The sequence below is a fragment of the Phasianus colchicus genome, chromosome Z, assembly GCF_987193195.1.
Source record: "Phasianus colchicus chromosome Z, bPhaCol1.hap1.1, whole genome shotgun sequence".
Lineage (NCBI taxonomy): Eukaryota > Metazoa > Chordata > Aves > Galliformes > Phasianidae > Phasianus > Phasianus colchicus.
The window spans coordinates 71,305,328-71,325,424 of NC_143476.1; the positions used below are offsets into that span (position 1 = coordinate 71,305,328).

Genomic DNA, 20,097 nt, shown 5'->3' on the forward strand with positions numbered 1-20,097 from the left:
CGCTGCGCCCGCTCAGCCCTCCGTCGCAGGGAGGCGGGCCCCGCGGGCGCCCAGCGGGCGATGCCTGCCGGGACGGACAGTCCGCGAGGGGTCCCGGAGGCGGCAGCCCGCGGAGCACGACGGGAACTGCAGTTCTTTGCTGCTCGCTCGGAGGAAGCGCGCGCAGCCCCGCCCCTACCGCTGCAGAGCGTGCGCGCGCTAAGGCGGGGGCCTTTCTGTGGGCCCGCTGTGCTCCGCCCTTCACAGATGGCGGCCCTGGCTGTAAACAAGGCTGGGGCCGGCCCGGACGGCGGCCGCGGAGCCAGTAATAACCGGGGCCCGACCGGCGCCGCCGTGAAGGTGAGGCGGGCTGCCCGCTGCTCTTCGGCTTGTGGTCTGCCCCTGCTGGGCCCGGTGAGAGGCCTGGCGAGGGCTCTCCGGGGCAGCCGGGTTTCCCTGAGGCGGTGGGTGCCGGGCCGCGCTGGGACGCCGCTGCGGGTGGGCCTCGCTGCCTTTCCATCTCACCGCGCGGCTCCGGTGAGCGGCTGCGAAGCGGGAGGCGGTCGGGTGGCGGCGTGCCCCAGCTCCTCTCTGGAGGGCTGCCGCGTGCTGCTTCCGTTTGATTTTTTTTTCCCCTCAGTCTGGAAACAGATGGTATGTTTTCTGAAATCATAGGTTCTTGAGTGCGGAGTCTGTGAAGATGTGTTTTCTTTACAAGGAGATAAAGTTCCTCGGCTGCTTCTGTGTGGCCATACCGTCTGCCATGACTGCCTGACCCGGCTTCCCCTTCACGGCAGGGCTGTCCGCTGTCCTTTTGATCGGCAAGTTACTGAATTGGGTAAGAAAGCTTTAGCCTGAGTTTGTTGAGACCGGGCAACCCGGAATGTTCAAAAGACTAGGAAGCTTTAGCAGAGAAGGTATAAAAGCCACTTTGTGTTAGTGGGCTGGCAGTGTGTGGTGTCAGAATTTTTACAGTTGCTAGTTTCCTTTGGATGGAAAGGCATTAGTACAGTAAAATGCATGATTAGGTTATGTGTGTGGATAATACATAGAGCCAAATAATATGAATATGCTAGCTGTGGTGTTTGTTTTGCAGCATTCCTTCTGTGGAATGCTTCTTTGCATTAAGAGAAGTGAGAAAGATCTCTCAAAGATAAAGTAATAAGTCTTTATCTTCTCATTGAACATAGGCTTGCAAACATCTTATTTGTAAACCTGTATTTACAAAATAACTGGTCTGTTTCAAATCCCTGTTTAAGGATACTTCAGAGGATATCAGTTTCCTGTTGTCTTAAACATTAAATAAACCATACTGTTATGTAATTTTTTTGTCTGTCAAACAGATTTGTCTGGATTCACGATGAAGTGATAATAAACCTGTTCTTAAACTATATGATAATTCTAAGTGTAATGTAACTTAAATTGGCAGGCCATCTACAGGGGTTTTATTACTTTAGAAACGTCTCTGAAGAGCCTTTGAAAGGATCAGATATGGCTTTTATTCCAGAGTGGGAGTCTGTTTCAGGCAGAAAATGGCACATGCTTGTGATTGTCTATTCAACATAAGGTTACAGAGAAAACAAGTTGCTAGAAGAATTTGTGTCAAGGTTAACTTGTGAATAGAACTGTCTGTAGTAGCTTTGAATAGCATAGTGAATAAAAATGTTAGGATGGAGGCAAATCCATGGAGCAGGAGATCTCAAATGTAGATGAAATGAAATAAATGTACAATTATCAGATTAGCATGATTAAGTATTTACTTTGAAGTGAGAGGGTCTGCTAGAGTGAGAAGAATATTAAAGCATGTAATGGAAACAAAAACTCACGAAAGAAACATCAGCATGATGTGCAGGAGTTCTGTTTGTGATAGGAGAGTGTGGATGGTATGTGATTGAAAGAGTCTCACAATTTGTTTTTTTATCCATGACTGTACATCTGTTCAGGGTTTCTGTATGTATGCTTTAATAGGGAGTGCGTGTTAGTCTTGCTGTTGTGAAAGTGTGAGACAGCTGCGTGTGTCTTGTAATCTGAGAGCAGAGGTTTTTATTGTAATTAGGTCATTGTCACATTGACATCTATGTGATTTCCACCTGACAATTGAAAGCATCCTTTTTTTTGAGTTTCAGATTTAACAAAAATGCAGTTTTATAACAACGCTAAGTTTCTTCATCTTATATAAAATTCATAGTTTCTCATGAAACATAGTGACGTGTTAGATTTGCAAGGTTTCTACAGAAAGGAAGATGGAAAGAAAGTTGCAGTGTTCGTTTCTAGGAAAGTAGGTTTGCATCTCACTGGATAGTTCTGGAAAGGATGATATGCTGTGACTAGTCATTGCTCAAAAAAAAAAAAAAAAAAAGGAAAATTTTAGCAAAACAGCTTGAGAGTCAAAATGCTTCTGTGAATAAAAATGTTCTGCCCGATGATTTGAAGCAGAAGAGGGTCATAGCCACATTTCATCTCATCTGTTCTGTAAGGGCCGTCTCAGGAAATAGTACTTACAGCATGTAAAAATGTGGTGTATTATGGGCAGCATGCTATCATGATCTCTCTGAATAGCTTGTGCATTTGTTGTCTTGACCTAATCACCTGTTAGTTACTGTTGTTATTAAATTCAGCTGTGGTTCTGTTTCATTCAGTGATCTCAGGAGTGGAATTGGGAAGGAGGCATGGCAACCCTGCACCTGCTAAAAGCAACTTCTGGTTCTTCCCTCCCCTCCATTTAGGAACCTGTTAGGAAATAAGCTCCATTCTGCTTTTAGTGAGTTTAAACTCAGGCATCTGGTCAGTAACTAAATCTAGATTATGAGATTGCTGTCCTGAGAAAGTTCTGTTGAAGGAAGAGCTGGGTAAATGGGGCAAAAGGCAGCCTGATTTTAACAAATTGTTAAGATACTAACTACAAATTTCATGAATGCTTTTAAGCTAATGGAATTTTAAACTATACATTTAAGCAGATAAAATTACTTGTTTTTCCTTGCTTTTTCTACTATCACTCAACTCTACATTTGTCTAAGTATTCGTCTAAGTATTCAGAAGGATTCTTAAGCACTTCTCAAGAGATACCCAGAGATTTTTAGGAAGGATATCTTTTCCCTGTTCTGATTTGGGCATTTGGTTAAATATACTTGCCTGTCTCTTCTAGATATGGAAAACAGACAAAATACTTCTAACTCTGGCTTCTCAAACAATCAGGATTTCAGGATATGCAGGGTCTGCAAGTAAAAATTGACAATAAGACTTACAAAGCTTTTTTTCTACCAAATACTGAGGTGTGGGAGAGTAGGCAAGTTGTTTCTAAGAGTCTTCTTTCTCCCTTCTCCTTCATATACAAGATTAAAGTTTTTCTGTGATTAGTTTTTTGGTGTGCGTGTGTGTTTTTATGTGCGATGTTTGGGTTGTTGTTTTCCAAAATACATAGGCCAGGGACTTTTGGGAAGGATGTGCTTATGTGATATCTTTGGAGGCCGGCATTTTCACTTCACCTGAGCAGCTTTGCTAAGGAAACATTTTCAAGTTTATTTCTCAGGTGTACTCTTCCTGCCATCATCATGTTACAGGGCTTGAACTACTTTCTGTCACTAAAACTTGTTCAACTAATGTATTCAGACTTTGGTATACATCACTGAATCTATTCCATTGGCACTGTTTATATATTCTTTTGCTAGAGCACTAAGATAAAACTTCAAAACATTGTGCAAGAAAATGCAGCTGTAATATAATATCCCTTCTCCTTTGTTCAGGTATTTAGATGCAGGTGGCTCTTTTTATTACTCCTGTTACTTATTTTTTCCCGGACAAGCTTCGTGCTCTTGAAAATATTTGTATTGCTGGCAGGAGTCCATCTTAATATCTTCAGCAGGTCAGTCACTGTCTCATTCCTGGCAGACATGCTTCCTGCTAATCATGTATTACTCTTCTTTATAAAAGAAACCGTCAGATTGTGTGGTAGTTCTGTAACAGGCACAAACATCCCTTGTAGGCATGGAGGTGAGATCACTAGACTCTTTTACACTTGTGACGAAAGCAGAACTTGAACTGAAGAGACTAAACAGATGTGCTTATGCAACTTTTCTTCCAGTGTTGTTTTCTTATTAAGTATATGCTTACTATGCAGCAATTGTTTAATATGTTTAGTACAAAAAGGAGCAAATAGGCTTTTTCTCAAACAATGTAAACTTTGATAAGTACCATTGAAATGAAATGTGAGCTTCTGTAAAACAGTGCCTATTTTATAGGTTTTTATTTGTTATAAATTCTGCTTTAGTAGATTAGTTCAGATGTTTACATGTAAGTGTTGCCTGTTCTTCTGTGTGTCTCCAAGGTTGTCAGTGCACTTAAGATATGCATAGCATATATTAGCAAATTTCAGCATTTATTTCAGTAAATCAGAGTGAGTTTGTTCTTCTAACATGTTTAAAATCTGAACTAGAAAATCGTTTGTAAGACAGAATAGCTACAGACATATCTTTCCTTTAAGCTAATTTTGCTTTTTTTCTGACTTGACTTTTTCTTCATGCTAATTGTGGAAGAGGAGAAGAACGTGATTAAGATCAGATAATGGAATGTAAACAAAGGGCAGTACATTTATTAAGGAAATATTCTTGGCTTTTTAATTTTTTTAAATTAACATAAAAGACTTTCATAGCATACTCTATGAAGATTGAACAGCTTCTTCATTTTTCAGCCTTATCCAGTATTTGATTAAAAGCTAAGAAAATGTTTGGTAAGCAGGTTTATCCTTTCGGTGACTGTGCATCCATGTATATTGTTATTAATGGCTCTCTGGATTTTTGAGAGCTACACAAGTATCAGTACTCATTACACGGGTGTGCTATTAATGTGCAGGTATTATACTGTAGTAACTGAAGTTTGTACATAGTCATTTTAGTATGGGATAGTGTTACTCTAAATGCTGTAGAAGAGAACCATCCGGATGCTTTTCTGTAATTGCTTTTGGGGAGTTAGTGTCCAAAAGTCTGTAAAGATGGAGTGCCAGAAAATCCAAGCTCTGTTTGCAAACAGGTTTGACAGAGTTTAGATTCCTAAAATGGGTATACCATTGTGTATTTTTTTTCAACTTGTAGCAAGGGAGTACTCTTGCTCTATTTTGGAAAAACACCATTATAATGATAGGGATGCTTGTGCTAAAAAATAGTGAAGATGACTACGCTTGTGCTAAATGTAGTTATAAAAGTTGTAAAAGACTAGAACAGAAACTACTTCAGAAACTGTGGTGAACAAAAAATTGAACATAAAAGTAATGAGTTTTGTTCACATTCTGTTTTAAAGATTGCTGAGGTCTTAAGCTGAATACTGGTAATTCTGCTTGCATGATGAAAAATGTCTTCTTTGGGACTGGTAACTGGAGGGAGCAGTGTCATGTACTTGCTTTGCAGCAAACTTCATTACCTGGTAGGCCTGCTTCCAAAGGCAGCAGACTTGCAGATTGCTGCAAGTGACATACAGCCCAGTCCTGACAAGGAGCTGTTTTTTTTTGTGCTTTTTTTTTTTTTTAAATACAGTACAAGTGTTTTGTACACGTTGTAGGAGTTGGAGGAGAGAATTGCATATACGCCCATTTATAGTCACAGGAAAATGGTTTCCATCCTCTTATCTGTATTCTGAAGTCCACCTTTAGGTAATTCATATGTTGGGTTCAGCCTCTCGGAATAATAGAAATGTCTGTGGGGAATTGTACCTGGAAAATAAAGTTTTGTGTGTTAAAACTGTAAATAATATGAAGTAATGAGATCTGGAAAGTGGATATGTTGGCTCCTGTTCACATCCCTCTTCAGAAATGCCACAGCATTATTGCTCTTGCTTTTACTAGAAAAATCATCTTAAGAAAACAGGAGGTATTTGTTCTACAGTCTCTTCTAGGCAGCAGTACCTAACCATGCAGTGCAGTTCTACTCTGTGAAACAGTACAGCAAGAAAAATATTGGCAGCCTGTAAAAGCACTTGTATGTATTTTAAACTGGTTTGAAGTCTTAAAACCAGTCTTGTTTCATAGCTATGAAACATGTACTATTATTGTTCTCTTTTGTATTATTATGTGTTTTCTTTTCCTTCAAGAGCTATGAAATGATACATTAGAATTTATGGCATGGGGAAAAAAAAGTATAGGTTAATGGAGATGACATCTAAATTCCAGAAGTATGCAGAGGGCATACAGCTGCCAGGCCACCACAGGGCATTGTAATGAAGGATGCTTGAAACAACACTTGGGAGAATCAGACAATTAAAGTAGCCTGGACTTTCTCTTTGGAGGATAAGTGAGATGTAGGTTCTGTGAGGTCATGTCAGAGGGACACTATTGTCATACACCAAGTATGTGGACTGAAAATGTCAAGAGTTTTTAGAGGTCGTTCAGAGCCAGCCTTTGTCTCCAGTTGTTCTTCCACTGTCTTTGCACCTGAGTTACAAGAGGAAGCCCAGATTTTTTTTTCTGGATCTGGTGCGGTTTTCTAAAATTTTATTTTCTATATTCATGGTTAAAGCAACATTTAAGTTGTTACTTGAATGAAATGACAAGCCATTTTATTTTTTTTGCAATGGCTTACTAAGTAGAAGCGCACCGATAGATCAATTTTTTTCTTGCATTGATATGTTTGCTTGGACTATAAGTATTTGAAATAAAAAAGCATTATGTACATGCAGTTTTGTCTTAAGAAATGCTGCTACCTTTTCTTATCTCGAGAACACAGTACAAAAGTTTGATAGAGGAGTCTATATCAAGTATACAGATTCTTTTTAAATACAAGAAAGTACTTCCAGGCTTTTTCTTAGCTACATAAACGTGTATGCATCTGTACCCTGTTGCTAACTGTGAAGTTGCTTGTGTGCTGCTTCCTATCATTCTATTCAAAGCCAGTGAAAACCCCAGTATTCCTTTTCCTGCGATTGATGACTTGTATGTGTTTCAGTCAGTATCTGTCAAAGGACAGTATTGTGCGATAAAACTTTTCCTTCATTTCAGTGCTCAAAAGAAGTGCCAGCATGCAGAATATATCCAGCATTACTACTGAATGCTAATTAATTACTTGAGCTTTTCTTTAATCTCTGACTTACGGCTTCAGGAGCTGGAAAATTATTTGTTGTGAAATCATAAGCATTCATAGATTCTATAATATTTGTTAGGAGGGGTTTAGCTTATTTATTAACTGTTCTGCCAATTTTTGTGAACTGGATTGTAATAAAATCCCTACAACAATAGCAGGAGCCAACTTTTTTAAGTTCATCAGGAAGATGCATGTTTCTTAGTTTGTCCCTTCCAAATCGGGAACCATGAACAAGTAGTTAAAATCAGTTAAACCAGTAGTTAAAACTGTGTTGGTTGTATGCACTATATATGAATAACTTCGTTAGTGTGAGTTGTGACTTAAACTGATTCCAAATTCTGTGGTAACAAGGTTATGGTTTAGGCAGTAGGAATACTCAAAAGTAGATTGGCTTCTGAATTTAGAACAAAAAAAAGGCAGAAATAGCTCTACTGTTCTAGCAATTTGTAGTGAATTCCACATAAAACTCCTTTTAAAAAACAGATCATCCAACTTACCAAGTTTCTGAAAGTTTGTAGTCATGAGTCAGTAGTCGTAGTCAGCCTACTGCAGTTAATCAGACATAACTCTCTAGATGCTGTATGTGCAGATTCTGTATACTTGGTCTTTGAAACTAGCATACATCCCATTTGAGGAATGTTCCATAGCATTCTACTCAAGTATGTATTATTAGTTTATTATTATATATAATCAGTCTTAGAGGAGGTGCTAGGTGTTTATTTTCCTACATTGGAAATAAGTAATTCTCTCAGGAGAGCGATAAGTGTAATGATTAAGTATTCAAGTGCTTTATCTTAAAGGCATAATTGCCTTTCAACTGAGAAAATGTTTTTAAGATGCCAATGTTTAAAAAAAAGTCAATGAGTGATATTTTCTTGGAAAAGTAATCAGTTAAGATTTTTGTATGCTGTGTGGCCTAGTGAGATAGCATTTAGCAGCTATCATTGGGATGCAGTTCTGTTTTTGCTTTTCATCACGTTGCTTCTTCCTAACTTCTGCAAAATGAGCTGTAGACTTGAACTGCTTTTCCGTAGGGAGTATGACAAGAATCTTTTTTGTTGTATGAGATAGTTCTGCAAATAGGTCCTTCTTTCTGAATGTTGCTTTCATTTTCATTCAGTTTTCTGCTGTCTGCAGTAGGTATTCCATCTTCTGACCCAGGGAGTATGGGGTTAATGTGGGTTCTTCATAGCTTCTGTTAGTGCAGTAGAAATGTGAACTATACATAGTTATGCAAAATGTATTAAATTTCATGATAACTGTGCTTTTTATGGTCTTTTGTTGTTAGTTATTGGAGATTGTTTTACAGATGGCATTTCTTAAGTAGGGAAAATCTGCATAAATAGTAAATAATTCTATGATGGAAAGAAGGAACAGGATGGGATGGTATTGTGAGATAACATGGAGTGGTCATGGTACCTCACTGGAATTACATGTCCTTCTTAATGTTTGTTAAAATCTTGCCTGTGCTTTGTAAAATTCTCATTGTGTTATTTGCTTGGGCATTTTCTTCTTATCCCCCCTTCATTTAATTCTTTCTCAAAAATAGGAGATTCTGGTGTCTGGGGATTAAAAAAGAATTTTGCTTTGTTGGAACTCTTGGAACGGTTGCAGAATGGGCCTCCTGGACAGTGTGGGACAGCAGAAGAAGCTATTGGTCTATCTGGAGAGGTACAGATTTTGAAAAAAGAAAAGGACTTTGTTACATTTGCTTAAAAAATCATTAGATAGAAGAACATTTTCTTGGCAAGTGTATTGGCAAGTGTAATTTCATCAGTGAAGTTGTTTTCTTTCTGTATCTAATATGAAGATTTTCAGTAATTACTTCATAATTAAATTCTAATATGCACTGACTAAATCAGAGAAGATATTACCAAATGTGTATATTTTCCCCTTTTCTAGGCTTTAAAGATTTTTCCAGAGAGTTACTTGTTTGAATATTTTGTAATAATTTTAGGGGAGTTTTCTAGAACTCCTAGCATCTCTTTCTGAAGACTTCGAAGCAGCTCTTCTTTCAAGATAGTTGCCTTTTATAGTCAATCAATATGAATGCGTTGTGTGAAAGGTTCTTTACCAGAAAGGTTTGCTTTTAGCAAGTGTTATGCACAATGCATGGAGTGCAATTTTAGGAGCAGATCAGTATTCTAAGCACATGCGTTTCTGTTGGTGCTTTGTCTCCAACTTCTCATTCTTTCTATAATGCCTGTGTTGAAGAGTTGTCTAGAACCTGAATTACTTTAGCCTCAAAAGCTTTACAACTTCTGCTGTAGTTTACATTGACAGAGTCAATTAACCTCTCAATCAGTACTCCTCTAGAATAATATTGGAACTTAAAGTAAAGGAAAGTGACTTTTTTATCTTTGTCAAATAACAAGTTGGGTTTTCAAAGTAGTCCATATTGGTGTCAGGTCTTCTGATTTTATTTCCATTGTTACTGGCATTAAATATTAACAGTTTTGGTTTATGTTGGTGTTATTTTTCTAGAGTATCATTCGCTGCGATGAAGATGAAGCCCATGTTGCATCTGTTTATTGTACTGTTTGTGCCACTCACCTGTGTGCAGACTGCTCTCAGCTTACTCATTCTACAAAGACACTAGCGAAACACAAACGTGTACCTCTTGCTGATAAGCCTCATGAGAAGACCATGTGCTCCCAACATCAAGTGCATGCAATTGAGTTTGTTTGTTTAGAAGAGGATTGTCAGGCCAGTCCTCTCATGTGTTGTGTCTGCAAAGAGTATGGGAAGCATCAAGGTCATAAGGTACTGCTAAGAATCTATTTCTAGTCATACTATGGAACAACTTGCGTATTTATCCAACTAAAGCACAGGTGGTTATCAAGAGAGGAGAATAGAATCTATATGTGACTTTATAGAAGTACTGTCATGATTTTCTTTCCTTTTTCCTTTTCATTTGGAGAACTACCAGGATAAAAGTTAGAAGAAAAACTGTTATGGTTAAGACTACATAAAGTTATTTATTAGTAAAGGTGTTCTCCCTTAATTTGATGCTTTTCAGAACTTCTCACAGTATTAAATTGCCTGTCCTGAAAGTTGTTATTCATCTTGCAGTTGGTTCACCCAATCAGTTGCATTCCATCCATCCTTTTGTGTTTAACTAGTAATTATAGTAAACAGTTAAATTCTTGTTTGTACTTGTGTAATTGCTAGAATCCTGTCTTAGTTATAGAATAGTATATAGCTTCTGAATAATGCATTTATGTAATTGACTTAATTCATATGTTTTACATACATAGGTGGAAGAGATGGTTAAGAAAGATATTTATGCTTGATCATTGATATGTTGCTTTTAATTAATAGCATTCTGTCTTGGAACCAGAAGCAAACCAGATCCGTGCATCCATTTTAGACATGGCCCACTGTATAAGAACTTTCACAGAAGAAATCTCAGATTATTCCAGAAAATTAGTTGGAATAGTTCAGCATATAGAAGGAGGAGAACAAATTGTTGAAGATGGAGTTGGAATGGCCCATACAGAGCACGTATGCTACCTTCTTTGGTTTCTCTTTTTTCCTGCATATTTACTGAATGTTTACTGATTGTAATAACAGATAAGAGCTTGTAAGGTTGTTTTTAAGCTTTTAACAGATTAAGATCTCTTTTGGGGGTAGTGAATTATAATATACCTTATTACAATGTGTGCTATTTTAAGGAAGTACTTGGAAAACTATGCATAGACTTGACAAATCTTTAAGATTTTATGTCTATGAAGAGATTGACACTGCTGTCTCAATATCAAGGTCTTGTTATTGAGACAACAGAGGCAATCTTGTAGTACAATATTGTAGTACATGACAAGGCTTTTAGTCTGTATGAACATAAAGAGTCTGTAGGGAAAGTTGTATAAAAGCTACTTGATTATTGAAATAATTTCTTGGAGGATCTTGACCTTAACAGTGATGAGGCTGTCTGTGTAAATGGGACTAGAACTGTAAGGTAGTTAAGCAGATTTGAATGTAATTAAAAAATATGTAAAAATACACTTGTGCAGTCTTGTGGTGTTTTTAATCTTCTTGGTCTCTTGATTGTGACATGATAGGTACCTGGGACTGCAGAGAATGCTCGCTCGTGTGTCCGAGCCTATTTTTCGGATCTTCATGAAACCCTCTGTCGTCAGGAGGAAATGGCTCTTAGCGTTGTTGATGCTCATGTGAGAGAGAAGCTGATTTGGCTTAGACAACAACAAGAAGACATGACTATCCTATTATCGCAGGTTTCAGCAGCTTGCCTTCATTGTGAAAAGACTTTACAACAGGTAGGTTGGCAAGTGAATTGTAACATCTGATAAGAGAAAATGCAATGTAAACTTAGACTACAAACAAAAAGGTTAGGTGGTACTCTGCATTTCATTTTATAATTTTAAAGGTGTAACTATATAACATGAGATTGGCCACGTCCTTCAGTTGCTATAAATTCATGTGACTCTGGAGTAGCTTCTGGTTGATTATGAGACAGGTTTTTGGAACAGAAGTGAACTAGAAGGAAGAAAAAGCATGTGGGATTTATGGGAAGGATTTTATAGTTGCAGATGCTAATACTTTCTTTGAAAATGGTTATGTGAAACTGGTAGGGAGAAAAACAGTTTTATACTAAATGTTTTGCTCTTGATCTTTGCACTAACAGTGTGGGTAATTTAGTATCAGATTAAATGTGTGAAGAAAGTGAATGTGTAAGACTGTCTGATGCAATATTTTCTTAATGATAACAAAAAATAAATAGCATCTGTTATAAATTGTGTGAGAAATTAGTGTGTTACTTGTACTATTTTTTTTTAATTTTATCTAGTGTCTGATTGCATAGTTAAATGTACATTTAACTCTGCAAATCTTTCTGTCAGTAACATCTGGGTATTGATAATCCTTTTTATCAGTTATGTTAGTGTGTGCTATGAAGCTGCAATTGTATTTCAGCTGACGACATTACATGTGAATGATGTAAATATTCTAAATGCTTAACTTCACTCTCTTTTGTAATTTATATTCTTATACATAAAAGACTAAGAGATCAAGGAATAACTTTTTTAAAACACAGAACCATTTAGTATGTACTAGTACTAGAGAAGAATGACAAGACCTATGTATTTTTTTAATTTTTAAAGTTTTTCTGTGAATATTTATTTACCTAAAGCATTTCTGTTTAAAATGAGTTTTCTTTCCAACTCTTGTATTTACATTTGTTTGGTTCTACTAAGTAAATTACTAAGAGAAAGATATGCTTTTCTATTTTCATCTATTTAGGATGACTGCAGAGTAGTGTTGGCCAAACAGGAAATTACAAGACTGCTAGAGACGTTACAGAAGCAGCAACAGCAATTTACAGAACTTGCAGATCACATACAACTGGATGCTAGCATACCTGTCACTTTTACGAAGGTATTTTTAATCTCATGACAAATATAGCTACCCGATTTATCAAGTGCCAGATGTACTTTAAATGAAAGTGGTAATAACGTATCTTCATTACAGTGCTGTATTTGTTGCAGCAAATGAGGACAGTTCAGCATGTACAGTATCTTATCACAAAATGAGTGCTTTCTGAGGCAACAAAATCACACTCTGCTGTGATCAGTACAAGAAACAACATTTAACATTGGCTACATCACTGGTTTTGTTTGAATATGAGCTGCTCTTCTTCAGAGGTTTAGGTTAGCATTCATGAATTCCAGAAATGCTTTAATTTGGTGGCATCCCCGATTTGCTCCAACTACCAATTTGTTTTCCATGCATAACACTTGCAGAATACTTACTGCATTTTTTGAATATTGCACAGTTGTGTTTTGAAAACATAAATGTTAACGTATATTTCAGTTTATATCATTCAAAGTAATGTATGTTGCTCTGGAAGTAATGCCTCCTATTTTATGTTTGCCCATGAACTTGGAGGAGGTTATTGTTGCTATGGCAGTAGAGGTTGAACCTTCCCACCAGTATTCCAATACACGTTGTTGCTGTGTGACAGATGGCAGCAGAGGTACTCTCTCACAGAATGGTGTCTGATGTGGAAGTGCAGATGGAGCAAAGGCGTGTCACTGAATTCCTCTGTGTGGAGAAAATGACACCCATTGACGTTCATCAACACTTGCTGAACGTTTATGGAGACCAAACAGTGGATGTGAGGCAGTGGGTGGTGCGTTTCAGCAGTGGTGACAGTGAGCCACATCTAGTGCACAATTTTATTAATTTTATTATTAATTATTAATTTTACAAGCACAACATGCAGACTGTTGTTCATTGCTAGCAGAAATGCATAGCTACTGGTGGTGACTACACTGAAAAAGTGTTTTGTAGCTGAGATTTTCCTTACAGTGTTACTATGTTCTTTATAGCTGTCAAGGATTTCTGTGGAAATAAATAAGAGGCATTACATTTGGAATGACCTACATATTTCTTTTAATTTATTAATTGATGTCTTGCAGTAGCTTTGTGTTCACTGATAGTTTGGGCTATGTATGCGTTCTTTGGTTTTATGTATTGTTTTTTATATTTCAGTACCATTTTAATTTTGAAAATAGTGAAATTATTTGGATTTTGATAATTCTGATATTTTTCTTCTAGTTAGAGAAAATGAGCTTGAGAATCTGAAGAAGTACTTTAAATGATGTTTCTTTTTTTTTCCTCATTCTGCTTAACTGAGAGGAATGGGATCTATTACTGCTGAAGTGAAACAGGATTTAAATGTTGCTATTGAAGCCTTTATTATAAGAAAATGAATGCTTCCACATGAATTTTATGTTAACCATCAGTACTGCTGCGATCATCTATGTTCTTGTATTCTCTTACAAGTTTTCATGCCATATCCTTCTGGAAAATTACTATTTAGACTTAGTTAATTGCATTCCTGTTACTTCTGTAGCAAGTACCTACTTCAAAAGTGGTGTATATATATGTTTTAAATCATTACTTCAAGCAGTAATCTGAAATAATGTTGCTGCTATCAAGTTGTAAAAGATTGGAAATGGCTTGAGGTAAAGAAGTATAGCTGTGGAGCCTTCATCAGTGGAATAATCCTGTAGGTGGGAGTATTAATACTATGAGAAAACATAATGTAAAAGTTGATAAACCAGCAGATTCCTAAAGTCTGAGAATTCTAATTGCTGTGGGCAATTTATTTTTGAGTCAAAGCCCCATGACAAAAGAACCTGAAATACAAACAAGCATGAGATTGGATGTCTTTCTAAAAGACATGATAAGCCAGGCAGAAGTTGCAAGTTCAATACAGAATTTGCTGGACACTGGTCTGTGTTATTGCTGGAGGTGATTGGATGATGACAGTGCTTCTGGAGTTCATCCACTTAATCACTTTGCAAATAGTGAGAACATAAGCATCTTACCTGTTAGGAAAATCAAATTAAAAAATCCTTAACTTTATGTGTGCTGCTTCTTCCAGGACAACAGGGTACATATTGGACCAAAAATGGAAATTCGAGTTGTCACTCTAGGATTAGATGGAGCTGGCAAAACAACTATTTTGTTTAAGTTAAAGCAAGATGAATTCATGCAGCCAATTCCAACAATAGGTTAGTCACAACAATTTAAATGTAAGAATTTTCTGAATGCTTTATTTATCTGTGGAATTTGATTATTTTACATTCATATAGCACAAGATTATAAAACTTGAATATTTTTAATTTAGGTTTTAATGTTGAAACAGTAGAATACAAGAATCTGAAGTTTACTATTTGGGACGTAGGAGGAAAACACAAGTTGAGGCCCTTGTGGAAGCATTATTATCTCAATACCCAAGGTGAGACTAATAGAACTTTTAAGCCATATTTTGTCTTCTAGCTTATATTTCAGAGCCAGAAAGATTATTAATAGAATACATATAACTGTAAAAAAAAAAAAAAAGTTTGTCTGGTGCAAAATTCAGCTGCTAGATTCATGGGCTAAATATTTTAATCCAGTTGTTTGTTGTGGTAAGGGTGCATTCTGCATAAATCTATCAGACAGTTCATGGAGCCAAACAAAATTAGAATCTGAGGCTTTGTCTGACAGCAGACAAGGTACAGTGTTCCAAAGTTTGCATGGTGAGAAATAGCACTTGCCAGATACAAACTTTAAATAGCATTAGAAATGAAAATACTTGGTCTTTAGGAGCCTCTAGTTGGCAACTTTAAAAAATTCTGCAGAGGTTTATAACTTCTTACTTGGTATTGTGGACTTTAGATTCTAGATTTCAGAATCAAGCAGTTTACTAATAAGCTTCATTATAAATATTGCTGACTTGCAGTTTAATGCTACCCTCCTTCTGTATATGTTCAACTGTTACCTTACAATTTAGAAAGGGATTCCTCTTCATGAAATTGCTGTGAATTGCCTTAAATATTTAGGAATGACAAGCATTGTTTTTTTTTAAAGTGTTTCATTTTATGTATTATCTATCCTCCACTGCCAACTTCAACACTTTCAATCACCTCATCTTTATAAACCTGAAGACATTTCTACTGTCCTCTTAAAATTCACTTTATAAACACCAATAGTTATGTCAGCTTTGAAGAACTGTAAGTTGGGATGAAGGAGTAAGAGATTAACTTGGTGTGCATCTGCAGTAGGTGTATTTGATTTTTGGTGTTGTGTTTTCTATTAAAATAAAACAAGTTTAAATTCTGTCTTTTAGCTCTGCCTCTGAACTCTCCAGTTTTCTGGCACTGTGATTACCCTTTGTGGTGCATATTTAGTGCTGCTGTGTTGGGTCTATGGAAATCTTCTCTGTTATGTGCAGTCCATAGTTCAGGAAAACAGCAGTGGTCTGACTTTAAAGATTTTACAGCCAACTAAGACAAATTGAAACAGTTGTGTGGGAGTCTGTTGAACAGAAATGAATCAAAAATAGTTTGAATGGAGATCCTCAATCCATACAGGTTAAATCTGGTTTTAAACCGAAACAGTTAAAACATCAGACTTTGTTAGACTGGACTAAAAACTGAAGAGTTTTTCTTTGTTTTAAGATCAATTGCAGATTTTTGTATGAAGTATATATGCATATATTGTATTTCTCAGTCTTCCTGGTCTTGAAAGTGAAATTGTGTGCTGCTGAGAAATTTGACATAGAAGACTTCTAGGAAAAAAAAGTTGTAGGTTTCAGCTGACTTTACACTTTGTATACAAATGTGTGTAAAATGCTTGTTCTGTTTCTCTTTTATAGCAGTGGTATTTGTTGTTGATAGTGGTCACAAAGACAGGGTCAGTGAAGCACACAGTGAACTTGCAAAATTATTAACAGAGAAGGAATTACGGGATGCCTTGCTCTTGATCTTTGCTAATAAACAGGTACTTGTGATTTTTTTTTTTCCCACTCTTCAATTTATGAAATTCAAACTTTCTGAATTCTCTTCTGTAGGAAGAGAATGGTTATGTGAAAAGGATAAAATGTACACATTCTCCTTTATGTTTAATTTTGGAAAATAAATGATACTAGCGTACTTACTGGATTCAGTAGTCAGTTTTTGTTTCATTATAATGTAACTGTTTGACTTCTGTGTTTGGAAAGCTTTCATGTGATCTATAACCTCAGTCTAAGCCATCAGTTAAAAATCATCCAAACATAGTTCATAAGAGTAATTGAGTCTGTCTGATTCTGTTGCAGGATGTAGCAGGTGCGCTTTCAGTGGAAGAAATTACAGAACTGTTAAGTCTCCACAAACTCTGCTGTGGCCGTAACTGGTATATCCAGGGCTGTGATGCTCGAAGTGGTACAGGACTTTTTGAAGGACTAGACTGGCTTTCAAGGCAGTTAGTGGCTGCTGGTGTCCTGGATGTGGCTTAATTTCAGAACAGATAAGTTTGTAGTTTACTATTTTGTTGTGTTTGCATGACTTAGGATTTTGTAACCAAGTCTGTTGTCTGAAGAGGGGACTTCCTTTAAATTGGTGGTTACAGAAAAATTTAAGACTTCATGCAAGTTTGGATAATTGTTTCAGTAAGTTTGTGCAGTTATTCTTTTTGAAACTTCATATATGTACAAGTAGTGAAATTGGCTAGTTACATGAGTGCCTTGAAATTCTTTTTGGTGGAATTAGCTTGTTAAAAGTTTAAATTCTTATGAAATGTTAAAAATTTATCTAATCTTCATAACAACATTACAGTAGTTGATGTCAGAAACGTTTTTGAGTGATTCAGAAATGCTTTCCCAAGGAACTATTCCAAAATGCATTGCAAATTATTAGAATAGCCAGATCTGACCGTAAGCCAGAAACAGGTGATGCTTCTCTTACATCTAAGAAAGGCATTCATCTAAAGCTTGTGTTGAAAATTACATGCAGATGCACTGCTAATGGTAAACGTGTCCTGCACTATTTATTAGCTTCCCTGTTGCTTACTGTAAGGAAGCATAACCGGGCAAAGAAAATTGAGAATGGGGAACAGTGTTGTAGTACTATGCAGCCAGGTGGCATTGTTTAGCTGGCTGTTTCCAAGGGGATTTTTTAGTGCTTTTTTGTAAGTGTACACATGCTAAATTATTTATGGATAGTATATAGTGATATTAAGTTGAAAATGTATTGTGAATGCTTGAGGACATAATTTGCCTTCATTGATTAATTTTACTCCTCAAGAAGACAAAGCTTAGAAAAAAAACAAACCACAAAACTCACACTTTTTTAAAGAAGTGGTGTAATATCAGTCCATCTGTGTACTCTTACGTAGAAGTCAAGCCTCCAGATTAAGGTAGTGGCCTTTCCTTATTAGATAGCGTGATGAAAAAAGCGTTCACTAATTACAACCTTTACAAGATCAAATGACAAAATATGATGTGAACATTCTGCGTTTAGATTAATTCTTAACTCCATGTCCCACATTCCACTGTTACTAGTGTCTTCATTTTCAAAGGTCAGTCATTAATAAGCTCATGAAATGCAGGTGTAATACTTCAAATTTAGAAAAGGTTATGATCACTTAGTGGTGTCTTCCTTTTCTGCTACACATACGATTCAGGTAACAATTTTTTTTCTGACTGATATCCATAGAAAAATCTCCTGGCCTCCTCTTCTAGTACGCAGTTCTTGCCAATTGAAGAAGCGGTGCCCATGACTCTCTTCATGTCAGCAGAAGAGTTAGAAAGAGCATAGCCAATAGATCAAAAATGGATAGTGTCATTTTTCTTACTGCAGTAGGGGTGAATGGGAAGAACCAGACAGTGGAATTGATCATTGTTTTACAGATAGGCAGGTGGAATTTTCTGTCACAGTGAAAAAACATACTGACCTGTGAACCTCACCTGGTAAAGCATATTTATTTCACAATGTATTATTATGGCTTTCTTTATACTATTAGCTGCTTAATGATCTTCTCCCACTACATACCTTAGGTAAAGCCAAGAATGTATATAGTATATTTGCACTTTTATTAGAGAGGAAGCAGCTAAAGCAGCTACTTTCACATAACAACATTTGTTCCTAGTTTTCTCTAGTTTTTGTATCTCATGTAAAAACATTAATTGTAGCTTCAGTTTAAGCAGGTCAAATGACTTGGAATAGTAGCTGAAAGAACGCTAAGCTTTAAAATAGTAGAAATTTGTGAAAAGGGCTTCAGTGTTCGTATAGGTGCTAAGAAGGGGTAATAACTTTTTCTACAGTTAACCTGATAAATCTAGCAGATAATCTAACTAGATAATCTAGCAGTTAATCTGATAAACCTGATAAAAAATAGTTTACAGTGGGCTGAAGAATGTTTCTCTGGCTCCAAGCTGAAAATTGTTCAGCTTGTTTGTTCCTCCTTTGCAGCCTGTAAGTTATTGCACAGTATGCTGCTGGCTGCTTTTGACTTCGGCATCTGCTCAGCCAAATTTAGTTAGTGCCGACTGTCCCTTTATAGCTCTCTTTTTGAAGTATGAACAAGTTCCGCTAAGTGTGGTAGGTACCTTTTCCTGGAATACAGGGAAGACATCTGTTATTTAGAAAAACTTGAACCTGTAATTATAGTGGGCATACGCCGGTTTTACATTCCCTTTGAACTCTTGAACTATGATTCTAAATTACTGTTTTAAGATGTTCAAAGTGAGTTTGTGAGTTGTGTTCTTGTTTGTTGTTGTGGTTTTTTGTTTTTTTTTTTTTGTAAGAGTATATTTGAGGGCAAAGGAAAAGTACTTGTACATCTTTTTGAGCACAAAAGATTGCTTGCTTGTGATGTGTGGAATACTACCATAAAGTGTTTTTTAGTGGAATTTATTTAAGATGACTTCATGTAACTGTGAAGGTACTGCACTTGTCTGTGAATTCTTCAGTGTAATCTGGTGCACTAAGAGGTTTATCTGTATTATAAGTTAATACTATATATAAACTGCTTCCGTTACAAATTTAAGCTTGTTTCACCAGTTCTCTAGAACTTGAGTTTTAGTATACTGACTTGCACAATGGAGGATTTCCTCAACTAGAACTTACTCAAGCATTACTATGAGGATTATTTGGAAAGACTGATTAACACTTTGCAGAATTTTGACTTATTTGTGAAACTCAGTGAATGCAACATCCAGTGACAATATTTTGGCTTTCTTTAAAGAATCTTGGCTCAATAATTGTGTGCTTAGGCTAACAGGAAAAAGCATGGTTTATCATATCACATGATGTGGTGAATACCGTATGCTATTTTCAAACTTATTGTGGATTGCGTGGTACTTGAGGATTGTCTTCTGAGATTGCTTAATTTCTGAACTGTTGGATGTTAAATATTTTTTGAAGAGAAAGAGCTCTTTTAATGGAAATAATTCATGAGCTGCTGCTGCAGTCCGAGTTGCCCAGAAAAAAATTGTTAATTTTTTTCAATAAAATTATTTAAAACTTTTGGAGATGTAGTTTTCTTTAATAGATTTGTCTTGTCATCTAAAAGTAGAGGTGCACTACACTACATTCAATATAGTGTAAAATTCTCATTTGATTCTTCAGTATACCTTTCTGTGTCAGTTTCCCTGGGACAGCAGTTTCCAAAGGCTTTGAATTTGATTAGCGTGCATTACATTACTGTTAGTTGTTTAAAAAAAAAAAAGGGGGGGGGGAGAGGAGGGGAGAAGCTATTACAATCATAAGCTCCTGAGTCCTGT

At 36.5% G+C, this 20,097-nt stretch overlaps 1 protein-coding gene across 1 annotated transcript; it reads left to right on the forward strand.

Moving 5' to 3' along the window:
* Positions 1-60: 60 nt before the first annotated feature.
* TRIM23 (tripartite motif containing 23) lies at positions 61-19,825 on the forward strand. The gene is made up of 11 exons (XM_031611608.2): positions 61-339; positions 655-817; positions 8,593-8,714; positions 9,528-9,806; positions 10,365-10,547; positions 11,105-11,320; positions 12,303-12,437; positions 14,452-14,581; positions 14,698-14,808; positions 16,210-16,334; positions 16,651-19,825. The coding sequence occupies exons 1-11, from the start codon at positions 61-63 to the stop codon at positions 16,828-16,830; spliced, it is 1,923 nt and encodes a 640-aa protein (XP_031467468.1). The 3' UTR covers positions 16,831-19,825.
* Positions 19,826-20,097: the final 272 nt, after the last annotated feature.

Coding starts and splice junctions, on each gene's coding strand:
- TRIM23 (XM_031611608.2), top strand. CDS start 61: ATGCCTGCCGGGACGGACAGTCCGCGAGGGGTCCCGGAGGCGGCAGCC. Junction 818..8,592: donor TCGGCAAGTTACTGAATTGG/GTAAGAAAGCTT, acceptor TCTCAAAAATAG/GAGATTCTGGTGTCTGGGGA. Junction 14,809..16,209: donor TTATTATCTCAATACCCAAG/GTGAGACTAATA, acceptor TCTCTTTTATAG/CAGTGGTATTTGTTGTTGAT.